The sequence below is a fragment of the Phocoena phocoena genome, chromosome 2, assembly GCF_963924675.1.
Source record: "Phocoena phocoena chromosome 2, mPhoPho1.1, whole genome shotgun sequence".
In the NCBI taxonomy this organism is placed as follows: domain Eukaryota; kingdom Metazoa; phylum Chordata; class Mammalia; order Artiodactyla; family Phocoenidae; genus Phocoena; species Phocoena phocoena.
The window spans coordinates 44,886,266-44,907,342 of record NC_089220.1 but is presented as its reverse complement, the minus strand read 5'-3'; the positions used below and the strand labels follow the sequence as shown (position 1 = coordinate 44,907,342).

At 35.3% G+C, this 21,077-nt stretch overlaps 1 protein-coding gene across 2 annotated transcripts in view; it reads left to right on the top strand.

Moving 5' to 3' along the window:
* Window positions 1-20,300, top strand: part of KTN1 (kinectin 1) — a 119,318-nt gene extending 99,018 nt beyond the window's left edge. The window contains exons 34-44 of one of the 2 annotated variants that reach the window (XM_065871108.1): window positions 976-1,065; window positions 4,544-4,624; window positions 5,402-5,491; window positions 5,611-5,703; window positions 6,652-6,723; window positions 6,963-7,046; window positions 7,207-7,290; window positions 10,171-10,254; window positions 12,275-12,367; window positions 13,228-13,348; window positions 19,815-20,300. In XM_065871108.1, coding sequence (XP_065727180.1) covers window positions 976-1,065; window positions 4,544-4,624; window positions 5,402-5,491; window positions 5,611-5,703; window positions 6,652-6,723; window positions 6,963-7,046; window positions 7,207-7,290; window positions 10,171-10,254; window positions 12,275-12,367; window positions 13,228-13,348; window positions 19,815-19,819 — 897 coding nt within the window. In that variant the 3' untranslated portion in view covers window positions 19,820-20,300. The remainder of the gene's footprint in view (window positions 1-975; window positions 1,066-4,543; window positions 4,625-5,401; window positions 5,492-5,610; window positions 5,704-6,651; window positions 6,724-6,962; window positions 7,047-7,206; window positions 7,291-10,170; window positions 10,255-12,274; window positions 12,368-13,227; window positions 13,349-19,814) is intronic. The other variant, XM_065871109.1, reaches the window with a different exon arrangement.
* Window positions 20,301-21,077: the final 777 nt, after the last annotated feature.

Below are 21,077 nucleotides of genomic sequence, written 5' to 3'. Positions count from 1 at the left end.
CATAATAGATTTGAAAGATTGATTTAAATGGTGGGGGAAGATAGGGTTGAGATCTTGCTAGCTTGCTTGCCTTCTTGTCACCTGTTGAACTTCACCAGTGTTTTGAGATGATTTTCTTGGCTTGGTTTAGATGTGCATTTTTATATATGTCTTTTTTTGTTTTTTAATCTTGTAGAGATAGTTTGAATATTCGATTTTTATTTTTTCGTGTGATCAAGTCATTACCCTAATTTTGACAAACAATGCTTTTGAGTTAATAATTGATACCCATTAGACTTGGATTTAAAATCACCAAATCTAGACATGCATTTGTGATACTTATCTTTAAATTTAACAGCTGACAGAGTCCATACACACATGCCAGAGTTAGTCTTCTTGACGGCATTGGTGAAGTAGTGCACCATCAGTTTTTCCTCTTTCTCTTTACTCTTTTTCCCATATGTACACCTGTCAAATTTTGGTGGTTCCTTTTCCCCCGCCCCTTTGTTTAGCATAAATAGCTTCACCTGACCTTGAAACTGGAAGTATCAAAGTTGCCATTTTAATTCCATGGTCCATCAGTGATGCATTTTTTGGAAAGAGATTTACCAGCCTAATAAGCCTCAGTTACGTCACCCAGATGCATATTTTTTGCATGCAGTTTGTTTTAACTGTAGGAATTATTTTTTGTGTTTTTGTTTGTTTTTTGAATTGTTCCTGGAGGGCTATCACTTGATGGCAAGGAAAATGTCCATGTTGTCAGATATTGCCTTAGTTTGATTAATATAAGACATTGTTACTTAGGGTGATTTTGCAGATTTTTTCTTATGTAAGCATTTTGATATTTCAGAATGGGAAATTTGAACATTTGTCAGTAATAAGAAGAATTTTTAAAATATTAAGTCTTTTTCTTCCCTTAGAGCTTAAAAGACTGTAGCTTTTTTTTTTTTAATTCTGTAATCTTGTAAGTTTGATTTGGTTCTTCTTCTGCTTTAGGAAAGACAACAGCATGTGGAAGCTGTTGAGTTAGAAGCTAAAGAAGTTCTCAGAAAATTATTTCCAAAGGTGTCTGTACCTTCTAATTTGGTAAGATTAATTTATTATGTTTAAAAATATGACGTCTTTATCATTATTCAAGGAAGTTGTGAATAAGCAGCATTTGCACTCTGCACTTGGTTTTAGGGTGCACTGATCCCTCAGTCTTTCTCATTTTTAACCTAGGGTGTTTTGAGTAGTTAAAATCAGTAACTTGGTTCAAAGACATTTATGTTTTTTCAGTTGATACTTTGTTGTAATCTATAAAATTTGCATATGAGACATATTATTTACAGGATCATAAACATCATATTTGGGAAAGAAATATTTCTTCCTAAGTCAATAGTGGTTAATAAATCAGTAATGTTCTTAATGGCTTTATTCAAAATAGAACTTAATTTTAAGTGATTCCTTCTTAGTTTTAGGAACACTTTATTTTTAAATGTATTTAATACTAAGAACCAGGCTATTTTTATTTCATAACTTAAGATTTTGGTCATCTGTTAACTTCTTCAAGCAAAAGTCTTAAAGGTGATATAGAACAACTTGCTTCAAGCAAAAGTCTTAAAGATGATGTAGAACAACTTGCTTTATTTGAGGTTGTATGTGTTTTAAATGGGAGAGAAAAGTTCCCTCCGTTCAGAGAAATACAGTGAATACTTGAGGGCACTAAAATGGTGGCACAGGTCCTTTTCTCTTTTAGTGGGAAGTTGTATGTATGTATAGTCAGAAGCAGAGAGAGGAGTGTAATGAGCCAGGTAAACCAGTATCTCACTTCAGCCATTACCAGTATATCGCATGCCTTGATGCACGGTCTTGTTTTACTTCTAGCCCTGTACTTCCTCCGTTATTTTGAAGGAAGTCAAACATCAGAGCATTTCATTTGTAAATGTTTCTAAAATATAAGGATTCCTTTAAAAAAATACTATTATTTAAAAAAAATTCTTTATGTCATACATCTAGTCAATATTTGGATTTTTTCAGTTGTCATATAATGTATTTTAATGAAATAATAACTACTTATTGTAGTTTGTTTTAGTCAGGACTCAAATAAGGTCAACCTGTGATTGATTTAAGACGTCTTTTGGATCATCTTTATTCCACAGGTTCCCTTTTATTTGTCAGCACACCCCCTCGCCCACCCTTTTTTTTTTTTTTTTTAATGTAGTGGTTTCATATGCAGTTTCCCAGTCTGGATTTAGCTGACTGCATCCCAGTAATGTCAGTATGTTCCTCTGTCCTTTGTGTATCCTATAAATTGGTAGTCAGTGGAGGCCTGATCAGATTCAGGCTCAACACTTCAGGGTTAAGATGGGTAGAGGCAAGACTACTTCGTGGCCAGTGTTGTGTACTTCCATTAGGAGGTCCATCATGTCTGCTTTTGCTTCTTTGGCCCGTTGAAGCTTATTTAGGCTGGCTACCAAATCCTTTTGACACAGCACTGCTAAACTTTGGTAGCTTCTTTGCTTTGTGGTGTGACAAGTTGTTCCTGATTTATTGTGTACACTTCCTGCCCCAGACTTGGAATCAGGGTATTTCTCAAGGAGAGGGCTGTAGGTGCCAGGTGTGATGTAAGTAAACGTCATGGCCTGTTCTCTGTGCAGTCTGAGTTAGCTGCTTGCTCTCTTCGGTTTTATCTACATATCGTCTGCGTCTAACCTGCACGAGAAGCAAAAATTCTTTTGTTTCTGTTGTAACTGTTGAGGATATATTCAGGTTTGATCAGCTTAGTAGATACGGGTTGAGCTGATGAAATAACCTGTGCTGGGCAATATGAATAAATTGTCAGTTCTAGTACTGTTCTTACATTGAACCTAGGAGAAAGGGTTGCTCTTCATATACTTCTTATTTTTTCCTTTGTGGCCATAAGCCGTTTTTATTTCTTTATTCCTACTTTATATTTTATTAGTGGAAATAGAATTGCAGGATTTATTTGGCAGTATTTTATGAGCCAAAAGAGTTAATAATTTGTGTTTCTCTTCTTTAAAGATTGTATAAGATCACCAGAATTAAAAGTTCTTTTTAATGTAACAAATTCATTCTTAACAACAATATTACCCACCTTCAACCACCAGACCTTTTTGACACTATAAATATTTATAAATCACCATAAGACATGAATGATGATATTTGGTTTTTGTTCATCAACTTGTTAAAAGTTGAATACTTCTGCATGTAGTCTGTATTTAAGAAATATATTAAGCTTTTTGTGTGCTACCTAGGGTCTAGCATTTAAAATTTTTAGAGATATGATGGATAATAAACTATTTACCTTAAGATAATAATTAAATTTAATATTGTTAATATAGTCAGTAGATATAAAAGGGCTTTTATACATGAAGTAATTTTTTTAAACTGTTTTCTATTGCTTTTTTGCTAAGAAAATCAGCAGAGGAGTGATCTAAACTATATGACCTGGATTGAAGAGAGGCTTACATACTTTAAGCATCTAAATCTGAATTTACTTTATATTGAATCCCAGTATTTGAAGCTAAGTAGGATTTTAATAGTATCATTTTGTCATCATTCAGATTTATGATGTGAGAATGTAATTTTGTTTTTAAATGGAGAGGCTTTTTTGACTAATATGTACTATGGGGTATTGTACTACAGGGTGATCTCAGCATCCAGTTTTCTGTTTTTTATTTGATAGAGTATAGAGAATCCTGATTCAGCCACATAAGTAAAACTTTTAATTAGAGCAATTAATAGAAATTTCATGTGTGTTCTTTTTGTCTTGAATTAAACCAAACCAAAGACTTAAAAGAGGAATAAGAGGAAATTTGCTTTAAAGTATCTAACAAATACTCTCTATCAGAGTTTAAAATTCAGACAAGAATCATCAAAAATCTAGAATAATTTATTCTGAAATTTGGAATAATGACTAAAATTATAATAATGCCTTGTGTTTGCATCAGCTGACCTTTCAGTACAAATAGAGTTTTTGTTGGTTTTAAACACACAAATGTTTGTGTATTCTTATCTCATTATGATTTAAAAAATGCTTCATAATACATATTTATTTTGAAGTATTTTCACAATCCCTGGAGCACCTTCACAGAATCTGAAATCTTTTGACTACAGTATCTCAATTGAACTTTTAGTTTATGAGTTCAATTTTTGAGAACTGGTTTACCTGAAAAAAAGTTTGAAAAATTATTCATTCTAGGCTTTCTCTGTCTTAAATATTGAATCTATTAGTCCTAGCACTAGTAAGTGGTAGAGGCTGGTTTGAGCCCAGATCTTCTACCTGTATGTCCAGAATTCAGTTGCACATATCCTAGGACAGGGTAAATAAATTTAAATTTGATTTTGTGGTAGTACGTAGGCATATTTTTAGTGTTTATTTTCAAGGCTGGGTCACGTACAACTTATGTAACAATTCTATTCTTCTTTGAAATTTCCAGAAGGATGGTATTTGTCTATATAGATTTCTTTTATAATCTTCTAATTTGGTTATTTAAAATACTTTACTTATTTCATTTAGGTATTTTTTGAAATTGGTTGTTTTGACTTTTCTTCTCCACAGAGTTATAGTGAATGGTTGCATGGATTTGAAAAGAGGGCAAAAGAATGTGTGGCTGGAACTTCAGGTTCAGAAGAGGTTAAGGTTAGTTCATGAAGTGAAGTATTTATATTTTAAAGAAACATAGAAAAAAGAAGTAAATCAGAATTTGTCTTTATAAGCTTGGGAAAGATAAAGGCTATATTATGAGTAGAATAGTGATCTTTTCAGAAAGTATAAGAAGGTGGTTTCATTTTTGTGTACATTTTGGTGGAAATGGTATTAAGTCTTCCCTGTGTTTGATTTGTGTACAAAGCTGATGTTTCTCGTTTAACTCTGTTATCTTAGTCATTTCTAAAACTGAATATTTAACTGTCTGTTGCTCTCTTTTTAGCTTGGGTTTAGAAAGTAAAGATCAGTTGATAGGTAGAAACTGACTGGTTTGCTAATGTATCCCCAAATACATTACTTAAGAGTATTCAGAGCCTAGATGTATTTTTATCCTTGACTACTGAAATTTGGGAGATTAACTTTTTTTGTCTCTCAAGTGACATGAATAAAATTTCTTTCCCATGGCATTGTGATCTTACTTCACATGTGGATCTGCTTTGATTTACTGTCTCACTAAAGAGTGACAAGCCTATTTATTACAAAATTGTGTGACACATTTTGTATTAAACAGACTCTAAGAGTTTTATTAGGAAAATCAAATGACCATAAAAAAGGTAATTAAACTTCATTGTTACTTAAGAAGGTTGAAATGTAGTAATTAATAATAAACAGAAACCGTTTATATAATATACCATTAAGTACTGAAACAGATTTGAAGCACAAAACTTTCTGGTAAAACTAGAGAATTTTTCTTTATTTTATTGTTTGCAGGTTTTAGAGCACAAGTTGAAAGAAGCTGATGAAATGCACACATTGTTACAGCTAGAGTGTGAAAAATACAAATCCGTCCTTGCAGAAACAGTAGGAAATGATTTTTAACCTACATTTTAAAATAATTATTAACATTACTTAGTTGCTTAAATAGTTTATCTTGGTATTAGAACATGAATTTTTCAGAACAACTATACTTTTGTTTATAGGAAGGAATTTTACAGAAACTACAGAGAAGTGTGGAGCAAGAAGAGAATAAATGGAAAGTTAAGGTCGATGAATCACAAAAGACTATTAAACAGGTATTTAAAAACAAAGAGCTTAGGGGAAAAAAAATAAAAGGGATGTGTGAACGATTTAAAAAAAAAAAAAAAAAGCTTAGAGTAGTGGTTCTCACAGTGTGGGCCCTGGACGAGCAGCGTCAGCATCACGTGGGCACATTGTTTGGGCCCCCCCAAGGCTTACTGAATGTGAAGCTGTGGGGTTAGCAGTCTGTGTTTTAAAGAGCCCCCCCAAGTGATTCTGATGCCCACAGACGCTTGAGACTCACTGGTTTAGGGTACGACTAAAGAGTAATGATACAGAGTGCCGAGTGCTTTGGAAGTTAAAGAACCACAATGTGATAACATAAGGCAAAGAACTTGGTGTTCACAATAAGTTTTAAAACACAGATATGTGACTCATGATATAGTATTCAAGAAAAAGTAAGTCCTTCTTCTGTTCACGGGACTTAAATACTATTTTGTAGTCTTAGTTTTTCTTTGTTTACAGTTGTCCCTCCATATCCATCAAGGAATTAGTTCCAGGAGTCTCCACAGATACCAAAATCTGGTATCTTGGATGCTCATATAGAATGACGTAGTAGTACTTGGGTGTGGTAAATAAAGAGTGCCATCTCTTGCTCACTTGTTTTCCTGGGCTGACCTATGCAGAATCTGGGGTTGCTGATGGTATTCTATATTAATGCATTTGGGGATTAAGTACAGCTGATTATTGTTAATTACAGTTAATTAACAATTAACTGGGCCTAATATAATACCATGCAAATGGGGTAGGTTTTGACCACAGTTTAAATCAAGTTAAATGTGACACTCTAATTTTTAAGATCTTTTAAAATTCAGTTATGGCTTTAAGTGAGATACATGAAAAAAAAACCTCTGAAGTGTCTAATTGATTAAAATTGTACAAGATAGAAAAGCCTCTGTATCCTTGGTGGTTTAACTTGGTCATGTAATTATTTCACATTTCAGATGCAATTGTCATTCACATCTTCGGAGCAAGAGCTAGAGCGATTAAGAAGAGAAAATAAAGATATTGAAAATGTATGTTATCTCACCATTTGACTTGTAACCTATGGACTCATTTTTTAGCATTAAGGATTGTCTTACAAGCTGTGTTTTAAGATTTCTTTTGTCTTATGATGTGGTTGTTACGCCTTTAAGAATATCTTGAGTAGTGTTTCAGATGGTATAGTTTTATATTCATAAGTGTCATAACTTTTCATTGTAGGGAAGCCTCTTAAATATGGCTCTTAACTTTTCCTTCTTTGTTGCACTGCTAGCTGAGAAGAGAACGAGAGCATTTGGAAATGGAGCTAGAGAAGGCAGAAATGGAACGATCTACCTATGTTACGGAAGTCAGAGAGGTACTTATGATAGAATTTTTTTCAACCTTCTCAATTTAAGTTAAATTTATAACAGTGATAAAATATTTCAGTGTAAGTTGTTTCTGGCAGAGCTTCCAAGTAGCATACAAACATGGGATATCATAAGGAAATCAATCTTAAACTCTAAACTTCATTGCAGCTGAAAGATCTGTTGACTGAATTGCAGAAAAAACTTGATGATTCATATTCTGAAGCAGTAAGACAGAATGAAGAGCTAAATTTGGTAAGAAGCTTGTTCTCCACGGGGTATCAAGTAGGCTCTGAAAACACTTCTGTTGACATGTGGAGAAACCATCCAGACTTCTTCACCTTGCTAACACCTTTAGCTTGGCATTTTTATAAGTTTAAGATAATCTTCATATTCTGATGACTCAAGATGGTCTGTCTTTTCTTAATTCCTAAGATGATCCTTCTTTTCTTAGCTCCTAACAATGGCATGTTTGGCTTGCAACTCTTTTTCAGAATTTTCTGTGTTTTATAAAACCAAATTTCTTCAACAGCATTATTTTCAGTGAATAAAGAAATGAAACAAACAGACAAAGATTGGCTGAGTTGCAAAGACTCTCTTCTCAGAGTTACCATAGTTAACTGAGCCTCTTATTTTCTAACCTGGAAGGAGATTATTGAAGGTGGAAGATACATATTCTTCGTTCAAGGGCAACGATCCAATGTAGCTTCTTATTTTAACTGGCCTTTCTACACATTATAGATAACAAAAAGCTTGTGGAATTCTTTATCATCATCTTATCATTCAGAGCATAATAATCCGAAAACTACAGACTCAAAGTTAGTTAAGTGTGTAGACAGAGTACCCTGTATTCCCACTCTTAAATTTTCTGAAAATTTACACTGATTGAGACAGGCTTGTTTTTTAAATAAACATGACTATCTTATTGTATGTTTGAAACAGTAATCATTATGTCTATCTGTGACTTTTAAAAATTAGGAATATGATTAGATTTTTTAAAAGTACTTGAATGGGGCTTCCCTGGTGGTGCAGTGGTTGAGAGTCCGCCTGCTGATGCAGGGGACACGGGTTCGTGCCCCGGTCTGGGAAGATCCCACATGCCGCGGAGCGGCTGGGCCCGTGAGCCATGGTCGCTGAGCCTGCATGTCCGGAGCCTGTGCTCCGCGACAGGAGAGGCCACAACAGTGAGAGGCCCGCATACCGCAAAAAAAAAAAAAAGTACTTGAATGAACTCTAGTACAATTGCAGTAAGACAGTTTTCTCCTTACTATAAGTTAACGCTGCCAAGTTTGGGATTTTCTTTTTAGTACTGCTGTATGTACCAAAGAAAATTTCTTAACTCATTCATGTTAAGCAGTGTTACAGCAGTGATTTATGGGAATCAATTTTCAGAGTAGAGCTCTCTATGAAATGTACACAGAGTTCGCACCCCGACACACACACACACACACACACGCGCACGCGTGCCCCTTTCTATTTTTGAAATAAAATTTACCTTTATTTTACCTTAATTGAATCATTCCCACTGCAGTGTGGGAATGATTCAATTAAGGTTTTATGCATACGTTTGCTATACATTGCACAGATTGGTACTGTGATATGCAACAGCTTTAAGTGATATGCTTATCCTGTAATGTGGTTGTTTTTTGTTTTTTTTTTTGTGGTACGTGGGCCTCTCACTGTTGTGGCCTCTCCCGTTGCGGAGCACAGGCTCCAGACGTGCAGGCTAAGTGGCCATGGCTCACGGGCCCAGCCGCTCCGCGGCATGTGGGATCCTCCCGGACCGGAGCATGAACCCGTGTCCTCTGCATCGGCAGGCGGACTCTTAACCACTGCGCCACCAGGGAAGCCCCTGTAATGTGTTTTTTAAAAACCCACTTCCACCTACAGTTGTTGGAGATTTTACTTTTAACTTTGATGCTTGGTGGCTGACTCCAGTGCAGCATCAAACCAACAGGATTATGGTTGAGTCTCCATTCAGTCTGATGCTCTCTTTATACATTTTGACCCTTTACTTCTGTCAAGAGGTCATTTTGAGTGATATTTAAAATTTTTTTGCCTTGAGTTTGCAGTCTTCATTTTAATCTTCCTGTTTGCTTTTTGCTGAGGGTAACTGTTGCCACATTTTAAGATATATTAAAATAATTTTGTTTGCTTATACATTGTGTGTTCCTGGGCCAAAGGAATAACCTCTCTGATGTATGAAATCAGAGTTAAGTAAAGGAGCAAGAACTGAAGCATTTGGGATAGAGTTCCCAAAATAAAATTTCCAAATGGAATGTCCTGCACTAATTCTCTCTACATGTTTGAAATGTCAGTGTCTTATATTTCCCCCTTTTGGGTTTCCAGAACTGTTTAGAATGCTGTGCCTGTGGGTGAGAGACATAATTAACTTGATGAGTTTAATAAGAAAAAGTTATCTTTTGTCAGTCCATTTCCCTCATTCTTATGTAATCAGAATAGTTACTAAGAGAACAGTCATTACGTATTAGCTCTAAAGTTTAATAGAGCTTTATAACTGTTTCAACAAGTTGGTTGAGATGTATATATTAAGACATGTCTTGTTGGTATAGTTAGGCCAGTGTGGTCTTGCACTCATCTTTCTAGTGACATCTTAAAGGATGAGTGACATTTAAATTTTTGAAGATTTCATTTTACTGGATTTGTAATCTTCTGTTCAATGTTTTTTTTTAAAATATTACCAATTGATTCTTCTTAACTGAACTATATAGGTTAAGAAAGCCTTTAAACATTTAAAAACTAGTAAAATTTCTTATGACTTGCCTTTTAATTTGAAATAAATGTGAATGAACTGCCCTATGAATAGTGAATAGTAATGCTTTAAAAAAAATAATCTCCTGGAATTTGATGGTTTTGTTTTTACATTTGCAGTTTTCTACTCTCAATTCTAGTTGGTTTTGTAGCTATTCTTATGTTTAGCTTTACAGATTGGAACCTCCACTTCTTAGCTTTTCTGTACATCTGGTGCAGCATATTGGCTAATCCACTGTGCATAATAACTGTTAGCGATCCCATTCTTTCTCATTCATTCTTCAGCCCTAGAGGTCTCGGCATAATCAAAGAAGGAATCAAAGAAGGATGTGAATTAATTGTGGTGTTCCTGTATTTTTACAGTTAAAGAAGCAGTTAAATGAAACACTTGCAAAACTTAGAACTGAACAAAGTGAAAGACAGAAGGTAGCTGGTGACTTGCATAAGGTAAGACACTGCTTGTCCTGAAGATGCCATATCATCATATTATGTTGTACCTTGAGTCTTAAGCAGACATACTGCTAACCCTGGATTCATTCTTTTATATCATTACATTAATTTGTTTATAAATTTAAGCTGTTTGTTATACAGTTATATATTTGGAACTAGACTTTTTGGCTTGTTTTTCCATTCTTAATTCGCTTCTTCATTTCATCATATTTATATAATTAATTGCTTCGTAAAGTGTAGATTAAATTTTGAATTCAGTTGATGTGACTCTTAAAATTGGTTACATCTATATATTTTTTATTGGGATTTGCTTATACAGTCATTTACAAAGTATGTTTCTTTTGATCTTCATGAATGTGAAAGAAGTATATATAGACCTCTGATGTTTCAGAAATTCGTCCCTTTATTTCTTTGTAGAAATATGTTTTTCTTAATCTCACATGTAGATGGGTGATTTTTAGGATTACATTTTTTATTCTTTGCGTTAGGTTGACAAGTTATTTGTAATTCTGTTTTGAGATTTTTTTTTTTTTTTTTTTTTTTTTGTGGTACGCGGTCCCCTCACTGTCGTGGCCTCTCCCGTTGCGGAGCACAGGCTCCGGACACGCAGGCTCAGCGGCCATGGCTCACGGGCCCAGCCGCTCCGCGGCATGTGGGATCTTCCCGGACCGGGGCACGAACCCGTGTCCCCTGCATCGGCAGGTGGACTCCCAAACACTGCGCCACCAGGGAAGCCCCTGTTTTGAGATTTTTAATAGTGTAATTCATAAATGCTTTTATCAGAGCTGCTTTAGAGCTAAGATTGTTTATAGCAGATCTAGTCATTAGCAAAACAATTAAATTTGCCACTCTTTTAAAGGTTGAAAGATATATTTGTTGGTTCTGTATGATTATATCATAATTGTTATGCAAAAGTCTAGGAATCTAGAGTTGCTTCAGATTACTTTGATGTTGTCACCAGTAGATAAAATGTGAACTTAAAAAGTTTCATTAGGTTTGAATCCTACTGCTACCACTTCTGAGCTGTGTGACCATGGGGCAATTATTTGCTCTTTGCAAGTCTCAAGTTTATCTTCTATAAAATGGCATTTACAAGGGCTATTTTGTGAATGAAAATAAATTAAGAATGTGAATTATTAAAAAAAGTTTCAGAGCTCTGACTTAGATATATGATACATTGTCAGGATTGAGCAATCTGATTTATATTTTGATAACGTGAATGTTTGATCACTGGACAAAATATAAAACTTGCAGTTTTAGCCTAGCAATTTATTTTCTCAGAAAGTACTTTAAGGATATTAAACAGGTGCTCAAAGATATGGATATGCCATGTTATTTGGCATAAAATGGCAACAGTAGTTGAAAGTGAACTGCACCATATCTATGTAATAGAAATATTGTGCAACTCTGAATTGGAAATGCACATAAATATTTATTGACATGTAAAAAGAAAATGCTTCGTCAAACAGCATGTATGTTGAAAGCCCATTTATAGAACATTTTCTACCAATTTTCTGTTAGGACATATATGCACTAAAGAGGGATCTAGACTAGGAGTCAGCAAACTCAGGAACTGTTTTAGGATTTGTGGGCCACCTATAGTTTCTTTCATATACTCTTTGTTTTTTTGTCTAGCACGACTCTTTAAAAATGTAAAAACCAATCTTAGCTTGTGAGCTCTACAAAAACAGGCTGTGTGTGGCTAGATTTGGCTGACCTCTGATCTAGACTAATGTTAACCTAAATATCACTGTGGTTATTTCTGCTTTTTATTTCTTTATACATTTTCTGCATTGTTTGAACTTTTTAAAATGGTGAGCATGTGTTTTTATAATCTGGTGGGGGAGAAAGCTATTTGATTTGGGGGAAAAAACGGAACAGGTTGGCTTTGTTGTATTTTGAGAAGAGCTTTAGTTTTGTACAAAATATAATGAGTGTAAGAAAATCACTCATTTTTTTTTCTTGTATATATTTATCAGTTGTATTATTCAGAGGCTCCATATTGCTTTCCTCACAGGCTCAACAGTCACTGGATCTTATCCAGTCAAAAATAGTAAAAGCTGCTGGAGACACTACTGTTATTGAGAATAGTGATGTTTCCCCAGAAACGGTATGCATTTTCTTTAGCTCCAAATCTCTGCGCTGATTACCTTGTAAATTATGTGAAGAATAAAAAATGTACAGGATCCATTTCTGCCTAAAAAAAATGCCTTTTTAATGTGCTTCTATCAATTATGTTGCATTCTTAACTCAAGGTTGTTTTTTCTTTGAGGTATCTTATCTGAAATGCAGTGTTCTTATTAATGTTTGTTTTCACTTTAGCTTGGTGAGACATTATTATGTTAATGTTTAGGTTTGTGGTAGAAAGTATTATGGTGTACTGCTTAAGAATGTAGACTCTGCTGCTCGTGTTGAATCCTGGTGCTACTATTCAGTAGCTGTGTGACTGACTTAGGGGAAACTTTTTATCCTCTCTGTGCTTTAGTTGCTCTATCTGTAAAAGGCAATGATATTAGTACCTATCTTGTAGGATTGTTGAAGGGAATAAATGAATTACTATATAAAACACTTAGAATAGTGGGTAACACTTAAAACAGTGCTTCAAGTTTAGTAAGAGCTCAGTATATGTTAACTCTTATATTTCTGTTGTTATGAATGTACTCTCCTTTGGTTCCTTGCAATTTTTTTTCTGAAAGGAGAAATGGATTTATATCTGATATTCATCGATTCTAGATTTTTCCCTTTGTAACCTAGTGACAACATTTATAACATAACTTTCTTTGATGTAAACTAATTTGCAATGCTAGGTAGCAAACCCTATTGCGCTATGTGGTTTTTATTGTCAATTTTCATATCATCTTCCAGATTTTTTTGTTTGTGTTTAAAACAGCAATAAACTATTTTTGGTTTTGGTTGCAAATGCCTTTTTCTTGTGCTCAGCGTTTTTCATCTCTTCCATCTTCTTTTTAGGAGTCTTCTGAGAAGGAGACAATGTCTGGAAGTCTAAATCAGACTGTAACACAGTTACAGCAGTTACTTCAGGCAGTAAACCAACAGCTCACAAAGGAGAAAGAACACTATCAGGTATTAGGTAAGAATAACTGAAGTATTACTGTCTGTCTATAGATAATTGACATAGTGTGTGTGTAAATGTATGTATAGTGTGTATTTACTTTAAATATAGGAACTCTTGTTACCCTAGTGGAAATATTCCCTCTTTATCTCTCTCAGAACCTCCAAATGACAGCTTTATAGCTTTTTTGGAGTTTTATTTCCATCTTGTACATATTTTTTGGTCTTGTAGCTTGGAGGAGAAAAAAATGTACCTTATCTTTTTTTTTTTTTTAAATATGTAAGTTTCATGAGTATAGCATTATACATGTGTACACTGCAAGGTGATCACCACCACAAGACTAGTTACCATCTATAACCATACAGTTGACTTCCTTTTCCCATTTTGTCCACCCTCCAGCTCCCTTCCTCTCTGGTAACTACTAAGCTGTTCTCTTTTATGAGTTTGTTTTTGTTTTGTCTGTTTGTTTTGTTTTAGATTCCACATATGAGTGAAATCATACTGTCTTTCTCCATCTGACTTATTTTACTTAGCATAATACCTCCAAGTTCTAACCATGTTGTTGCAAATGGCAGGATTTCCTTCTTTTTTATGGCCAAGTAGTTCACTCTGTGTGTGTGTGTGTGTGTGTGTGTGTGTGTGTGTGTGTGTGTGTATGTGTATGTACACATACATACCACATCTTCTCTATCCATTCATTCATTGGTGGACACTTAGGTTGTTTCCATATCTTAACTATTGTGAATAATGCTGCAGTGAACATATCTTTTCCAATTAGTGTTTTCATGTAAAAACCCTTTTTCTTTGCCTCTTTTGACCTTTTTACAGAACAGACTCAACTTGTTTACCTAGGTTTTGTTCATTGCCATAATGTCTGCAACTGTTTCTTTAGTTTATCCTGATCTTAGTTCTGGTAAAATATCTGTGTGATTTCTTTTTTTTTTTAATGACTTGGTAAAATAAAGTGACTATAATGTTTTTACTGAGGTAAGATGCTGAACTGAAAATCAAGTCATCACAGTTTCTTTACATTGGAAGCTGGATTTTATTTAAGTTTGCTGTGGGTAATCAAAGAAATCCATTTTTTAACTCCTGAAGTGAGAGTCTTAACTGAAGATAAACAAACCAAGCTATAAAATTTTATTGACCGTATTACATGTTGATTGATTTGATTCCTGGGTTTTACCTGTTTCAAGAATGACTTAAGTCACAATGCCTTGGGTAATTAGGGTGTTCTGATACGCACTGAATACTTTAGATATTCTTCTTTTGAAGCTGTTTGTTCTATAATAATCGTGGTGTCCTGGACATGAGTAGGGTGGCCTGTGCAATGCCAGGGGGCAACTCATCACTTAATTGTCCCTTTCAGAACCCAAACTTAAGACTCTTAGGTTATACAAAGGCCTCAGGATAGGTTACGTGCTCTGGAAAAGTTGGTATGGACCTCCATCTTGATCACAGGGGCATTCTGTCTCACTTTTGTAGAATGATTGTCCTCTGGCCTGTCTTAGTGTACACTCTCCTTTAAAATGCTATTTCAGGTGAGTTACCTCTAAGAAGACTTTTCAGATAAACCCAACTCATTCTTATAACCTGTCAGCAAAAAGAATTATACCATAATCTTTTATCCTTGGTAAGCTGACCTCTCAGTTGCCTAGAGTTAAATTTCTGCCACCTGACCACTCTTCCCCGAATTAGAAAATAACCTCGTGTCCTGCTTCCCAGGGCAACTTTCCTTCCCACATCTTCAGTCCTGCTTCAGTCCTGAAGTCCACATCTTCAGTCCTCTCCACTCACTGCTTCTGTTCAGTCTTGAAAAATGCTCAAATATATTATTTTTTTTTTTTTTTTTTTTTTTTTGCGGTACGCGGGCCTCTCACTGTTGTGGCCTCTCCCGTGGCGGAGCACAGGCTCCAGACGCGCAGGCCCAGCGGCCATGGCTCACGGGCCCAGCCGCTCCGCGGCATGCGGGATCCTCCCGGACCGGGGCACGAACCCGCGCCCCCTGCATCGGCAGGCGGACTCCCAACCACTGCGCCACCAGGGAAGCCCCTCAAATATATTATTTTAACTTTGCACTTTCTTTAGATTACCACCCTAATTTTTTTACTTCACTGTTTAACAAAGATTCTTAAAAGAAGAAACTATTCTCACAGTCTCATGCTACTAACTACTCCATTTCCTCTAGAATGGCTTCTCTTTCTGCCATTCCGTTGAAACTGTTTTTGCTGAGGTAATTCATTAATGATTTCCTAATTGCTAGAGCTAATACAGGATCATCTTTTGCATATAAGATACTGAAAATAGTTGTGAATTATTCTAAATACGGTGAGGTCAGTCCTTAGGCCTCTGTTTTCTAAGGGAAGGGTTTCGCTTCTGAGAACCTAAAAAATTATAAGATGGCCTGTTACCCTTTGCCTTTAGACCTTGTCAGTAGTCTCTCTCCAGCATCTCAAAAGTGTTCTTCAGTATTTTCTTTTTCTTCTCAAACATGTGGTCTGAACCATTTTTGCTTGCCTGTTTCCACATTTGCCTTAATCATATTAAATTTGAGACTTACACTGATCATTGGTAGTAACACTTTTATTTTTCCAGACTTTTTTCTTCCTAATTTATAAAAATGTAGTGTGTAATTTGTTAAAAGAAATACATATACCTTGGCAACACAGCTGAAACTGAACTGTTGTTTAGCAGGCGGCTCACCTAAGTGATAGATAACTCAGCATTCTTTTGTTAGCTGATGAACTTAATTTCAAATTTGGCAAGTGAAAGGGCGGTTGAGTGGTCAGCAGTGTATCATGAAAGATAGATGGATTGTATGAAGCTAGAGGTCCACCAGCACTTGAGAACTCTCTCCTTGCATAGGTTCTAGCCAGCACTGACAGTGATAACCCCTCCTTAGGGATCTCTTGGTTCCCACAGCTCTTCTTTTTGCCCTTTAAATGTTTGTGTTACCCTCAAGTTTTTAACTTCAGCCATCATTTTTGCTCAGTGTATTCTCCCTCTTGTCAACTCTTTTAAAATTACTACCAGATAATTAAATTGGAAATACAGATTTCTTAATCATCAGAATTTATAGGTTAATGTCTGATGTCAAGAATCTTTTTTTTCTTCCCTGCTTTATTTAGGTATACGTTATTACTGTTTTTTTTTTTTAATTAAAGCATAGTTAATTTACAATGTTGTTTTAGTTTCTGGTGTACAGCAAAGTGATTTAGTTATATATATACATATATATATTCTTTTTCATATTCTTTTCCATATAGTTTATTACAAGATATTGAATATTCAATATGTTGAATATTGAACCTTATTGAATAAGGTTCCCTGTGCTATACAGTAGAACCTTGTTGTTTATCTTGTTTTATATATAGTAGTTTGTATCTGCTAATCTCAAACTCCCAGTTTATCCCTCCCTCAGCCCCCTTTCCCCTTTGATAGCCATGTTTATTTTCTATGTCTGTGAGTCTGTTTCTGCTTTGTAAATACGTTCATTTGTGTTATATTTTAGATTCCACATATAAGTGATATCATATGGTATTTGTCTTTCTCTTTCTGACTTACTTCACTTAGTATGATAATCTCTAGTTGCATCCATGTTGCTGCAAATGGCATTATTTCATTCTGCTTTATGGCCAAGTAATATTCCATTGTATGTATATACTACGTCTTCTTGTTGATGGGCACTTAGGTTGCTTCCATGTCTTGGCTCTTGTAAATAGTGCCTCTGTGAACATTGGGGTGCATGTATTGTTTTTAATTAGAGTTTTCTTCAGCTGTATGACCAGGAGTGGGATTGGCATGCGGTAGTTCTATTTTTAGTTTTTTGAAGAACCTCCATACTGTTTCCATAGTGGCTGCACCAATTTACCTTCCTACCAGGAATCTTACTTCTTTTTAGTATATACTACAAGTACATATGAATTGTTTAAGATAATGCTGTACATTTTCAGTAAGAGAAAAGCTATTTTTAAAAGACAAAAATGAGAGAGATGATGTATAGTAATTTAGTTTTCGAAATCCTAATACACAGAACTTAGCCTTTCTTTGAGTTGTAGGGGCATTTGTTTTGCGCCCTTAATTTGTAAAACATTAACCCTTCTTTTCTTCTGGAAGTCTTCCTGCTCATCTGCTGTCCTTCTGTCCCCACCCCTGCCACCTCCCCAAACAGAAGGCTGTCATCCGCCTGTCCCCCTTTTAATTAAGGTAAATGTTTTTGTAGCTTTGGATTGTTAACACTAGTATTTTGTAGTATACTTTTTTGTTTCCAGATACCTACTTTTTCTTGTGTTTCATATCTGCCTGGCTTCTAAGTGTTCCAAGTGTATGTCCGACTATATCAGAAAACTTTATCACCCCATGTCTTAGTCTGTTTGGGCTGCTATAACAAAACCCCCATACACTGGGTGGCTTAAGCAGCAGACATTTATTTTTCACATTTCTGGAGGCTGGGGAATCTAAGATCAAGGCACCGGTAGGTTCTGTCAGGTGAGACCCACTTCCTGGTTTAAAGATGGCCATTTTCTTTCTGTGTCCCCACATGGCAAAAGGGGCAAGGGAGCTCTCTGGGGTCCTTTTTAAAAGGACACTAATCCCATTCATGACAGTGGAATCTCCTAAAGGCCCCACTTCCAAATACCATTACATGGGAGTTAGAATCTCAACATAGGAATTTCGGGGGACGGGGGAGACACAAACATTCAGACTATAACACCCAGGATCCTTTACCTTGGAACCTGTTTGTGGAATCATGTGGAAGGAGGCTGATGATTTTAACAGCTGACACTTCATGAATGTGCCTCTAAGAACGAACATGCTTCTAACATATGGTCATTCATTTACATTTTCACAACAACCCAGTGCAGTAGATAGATAGGGATGATGGTGATGATGATGATGATTAATATTATTACTTATTTTTTTATTCCCATTTTACAGCAGACCCAAAGAAGTTCTGTAAGTTGCCCAAAGTCACACAGCTAGTAACTGGGTGAGCTGGGATTTAAATTAAGGTGGTCTGGGCCTAGGCCCTGTGCTCTTAATCTGCACTTTACTTCTCCCTAATTCAAGCACTGTGTGCTCTGATCCTTGTCACAGCTTTCTTTTCTCCTCATTCTGTCTAATCCTTTATTGCCAGCTTCTTCTAGTTTCTTCCTTCAGTTCTGGCTTTTTCCTAAAGTTGGTAATTTGGTTTGTCAGTATTGAATTGGAGAGGCTCTTGAAGTTATCCAGGAAAAACTGAGGTGAAATTTTGTGTATGTGTTTTGTATATATGTGTCCTCCTTACTCCCTTTAACAAATAGATTCTTTCATGATACAGTTTTCTCTTGTTTCTGAAAGGAAAAAGTTCTTTTTTGGTGCTATTGGAGTGTAAGAGTTAATGTTTCAGACAAAAACTAGCTTTTATTTCTACACTTTACACTTGACTGTCATATGGATCAGGTTTTCATTTTGTGTAATGTGTTTACATAGCACTTCTTAGTTTAATGTACCAGTGGGCTCTGCAGACTTTCTGATTAGCTGTTAATCTTGTTTTAATTAGAGAACATGATAGCCAGTGATAACTTTGTTTTTTAACTTTCTAATTGCTTCTTTCCCCCTCAACTTTTTAATTTTGAAAAATTTCACACTTAATGAAAAGTTGAAAGGATATATAATATATAACACTGACCCCTTCAGCTACTTCATCTCTTTATTTGTGTATACATATTTTGTTGATGTCAACACATTTGAAAGTAACTTTCAGATAATATGACATTTTACCCCTAAGCGCTTAAGTATGTATCTCTTAAGAACAAAGACATTCTCTTACAAATCCATAGTATCACTGTCACATCCAAAAAGACCAGAACAGTAGCTCTAATGTCATCCATTTTAAAGCCCATATTTGTGTCCCCACTTATACCCGAAATATCTTTTTAGTTATTTTTTCCAAACCAGGATCCAGTCAGACTTCACATGTTGCATATGGTTAAGTCCTTTTAATCTCTTTAATGGCTTTTGAAGTTTAATTTCTTTAGTCATTTTATCTGACTTGGAAAGCTTCAAAAGACCTTAGAAAATCTCTGTCTGAAGCTTAAATTATTTATTCACCAGGGGAGAGTTGTAAATTTCAGTTTCTTTCCAGTGCTGCTCACTCACCTTATTAGCTTTACAGTCTCTTGAGTAGAACAGTAATACAAATGGATTCCCAATGTTGTTCTCTTAAATGTTTTCTAAATAGGATTTTAAATCCCTGTATTATTCTCAGTTTGGTCTGAGATTTTGGTTCACATATTTAAAAATCCACCTTCAGAAGCTCCTTCTGAATCCTGAGATTTTTCTCTTATTTTTGATTACCATCAGTATTAATTGTTCTGATCTTAGTTGAAAAGGCCATGCTAGATCAAATGGCATATGTACTTTTGGTATTTGACAGATGTCTTCTGATTGCCTTTTGTTTCTTTGTTTTAAAATGAATTTCTTTCTTTCTGATCTTTTACAGAGTGAAGTAATTGGGAAACTGTTCATTCAAGGATAACAGAAGGCATTGTATTATATTTTGCCAAATTAAAGCCTTATTTATGTTTTCACCCTTTCTACTTTGTCAGAAACACTGAACAGAGTTTTGTCTTTTCTAATCCTTGTTAGACTACTGATTTAAAGAGAGAGATAAAAAGCCAACTCTGTAGACACCTTCAGAGTTTAGTTTTATAATAAAAACTGTTTGAATAATTAGACCTTTACATTCCTGAAAATAAAATAAACATGTAATCTTGTATCTTATTTTGCTCAATAAAATTGTTCAGAAGATCAAAAGTGGTAAAGACAATGTAAAATTTAACATTTTAATACAGATGTTGTACACTGTTTTACTTAACATTTTGGGGAGCAACTGCCTCTGACTTCAACTCAAGAAAACACTTTTTGTTGCTAATGTAATCGGTTTTTGTAATGACGTCAGCAAATAAAGGGATGCTTATTATTCAAACTGGTTTTGATTTTCGTTGCGCTTTAACAGATTTCATTAGCACTTAGATCAACATAATTTAGAGCACAATCATTAATTGCAACTTCAGACAGGGTAGGTTTGTTGCTTGTATACCTTCTCTAACTAGAGCTCTGGGTCTTCTCTGTGGTTCTGTGCAAGGTAAACTGTGTCCTGAAGGTAGTGTGGGTTACAGAAAGGATGGGGCAAGTATTTAGGGTTTCAGACCTACCACCCCTGCTTCAGGTAGACGAGCTCTACTTTATTTTTACTATTACTATTTTAAGTAATGATTAACTTTTTTGTTTCCTTCTTATCAGACACTTTTACACAGTTTACATATGTTATCTTTTTTGGTGTTTGAATATGTTGATAACATATGTTATCTTTTTCTTTTTTAATAATTGGCTGAAAACACTGAGTGCTCAGATGCTAAATAACGATTGACAAATGTCTTATGCCACTGAGTATTAAAGTACCTGCTATACCATATGGTGGCCTCCTTGCTGTTTCAGCCATGCTTCTACCATGGGGCCTTTCCACTTTCTGTTCTTTCCGCTGCAGCTCTCTTCTCTTGGGTGTCAGTCTTGGCTGGTTCGCTCACCATCATGAAATCTGCTTAAATGTCACCTTTTTCATCGGGTCTTGACTACCCAGTATTCCCCCTGCCTCCCTATCCGCCTACCTGTCTTGGTCTATAACATTAACAGTCCTCCAGTATATACTTGGTCATTCCCTATACCCCTCCCTACCAGAAAGTAAGCTCCAGGAGGGCAGGAA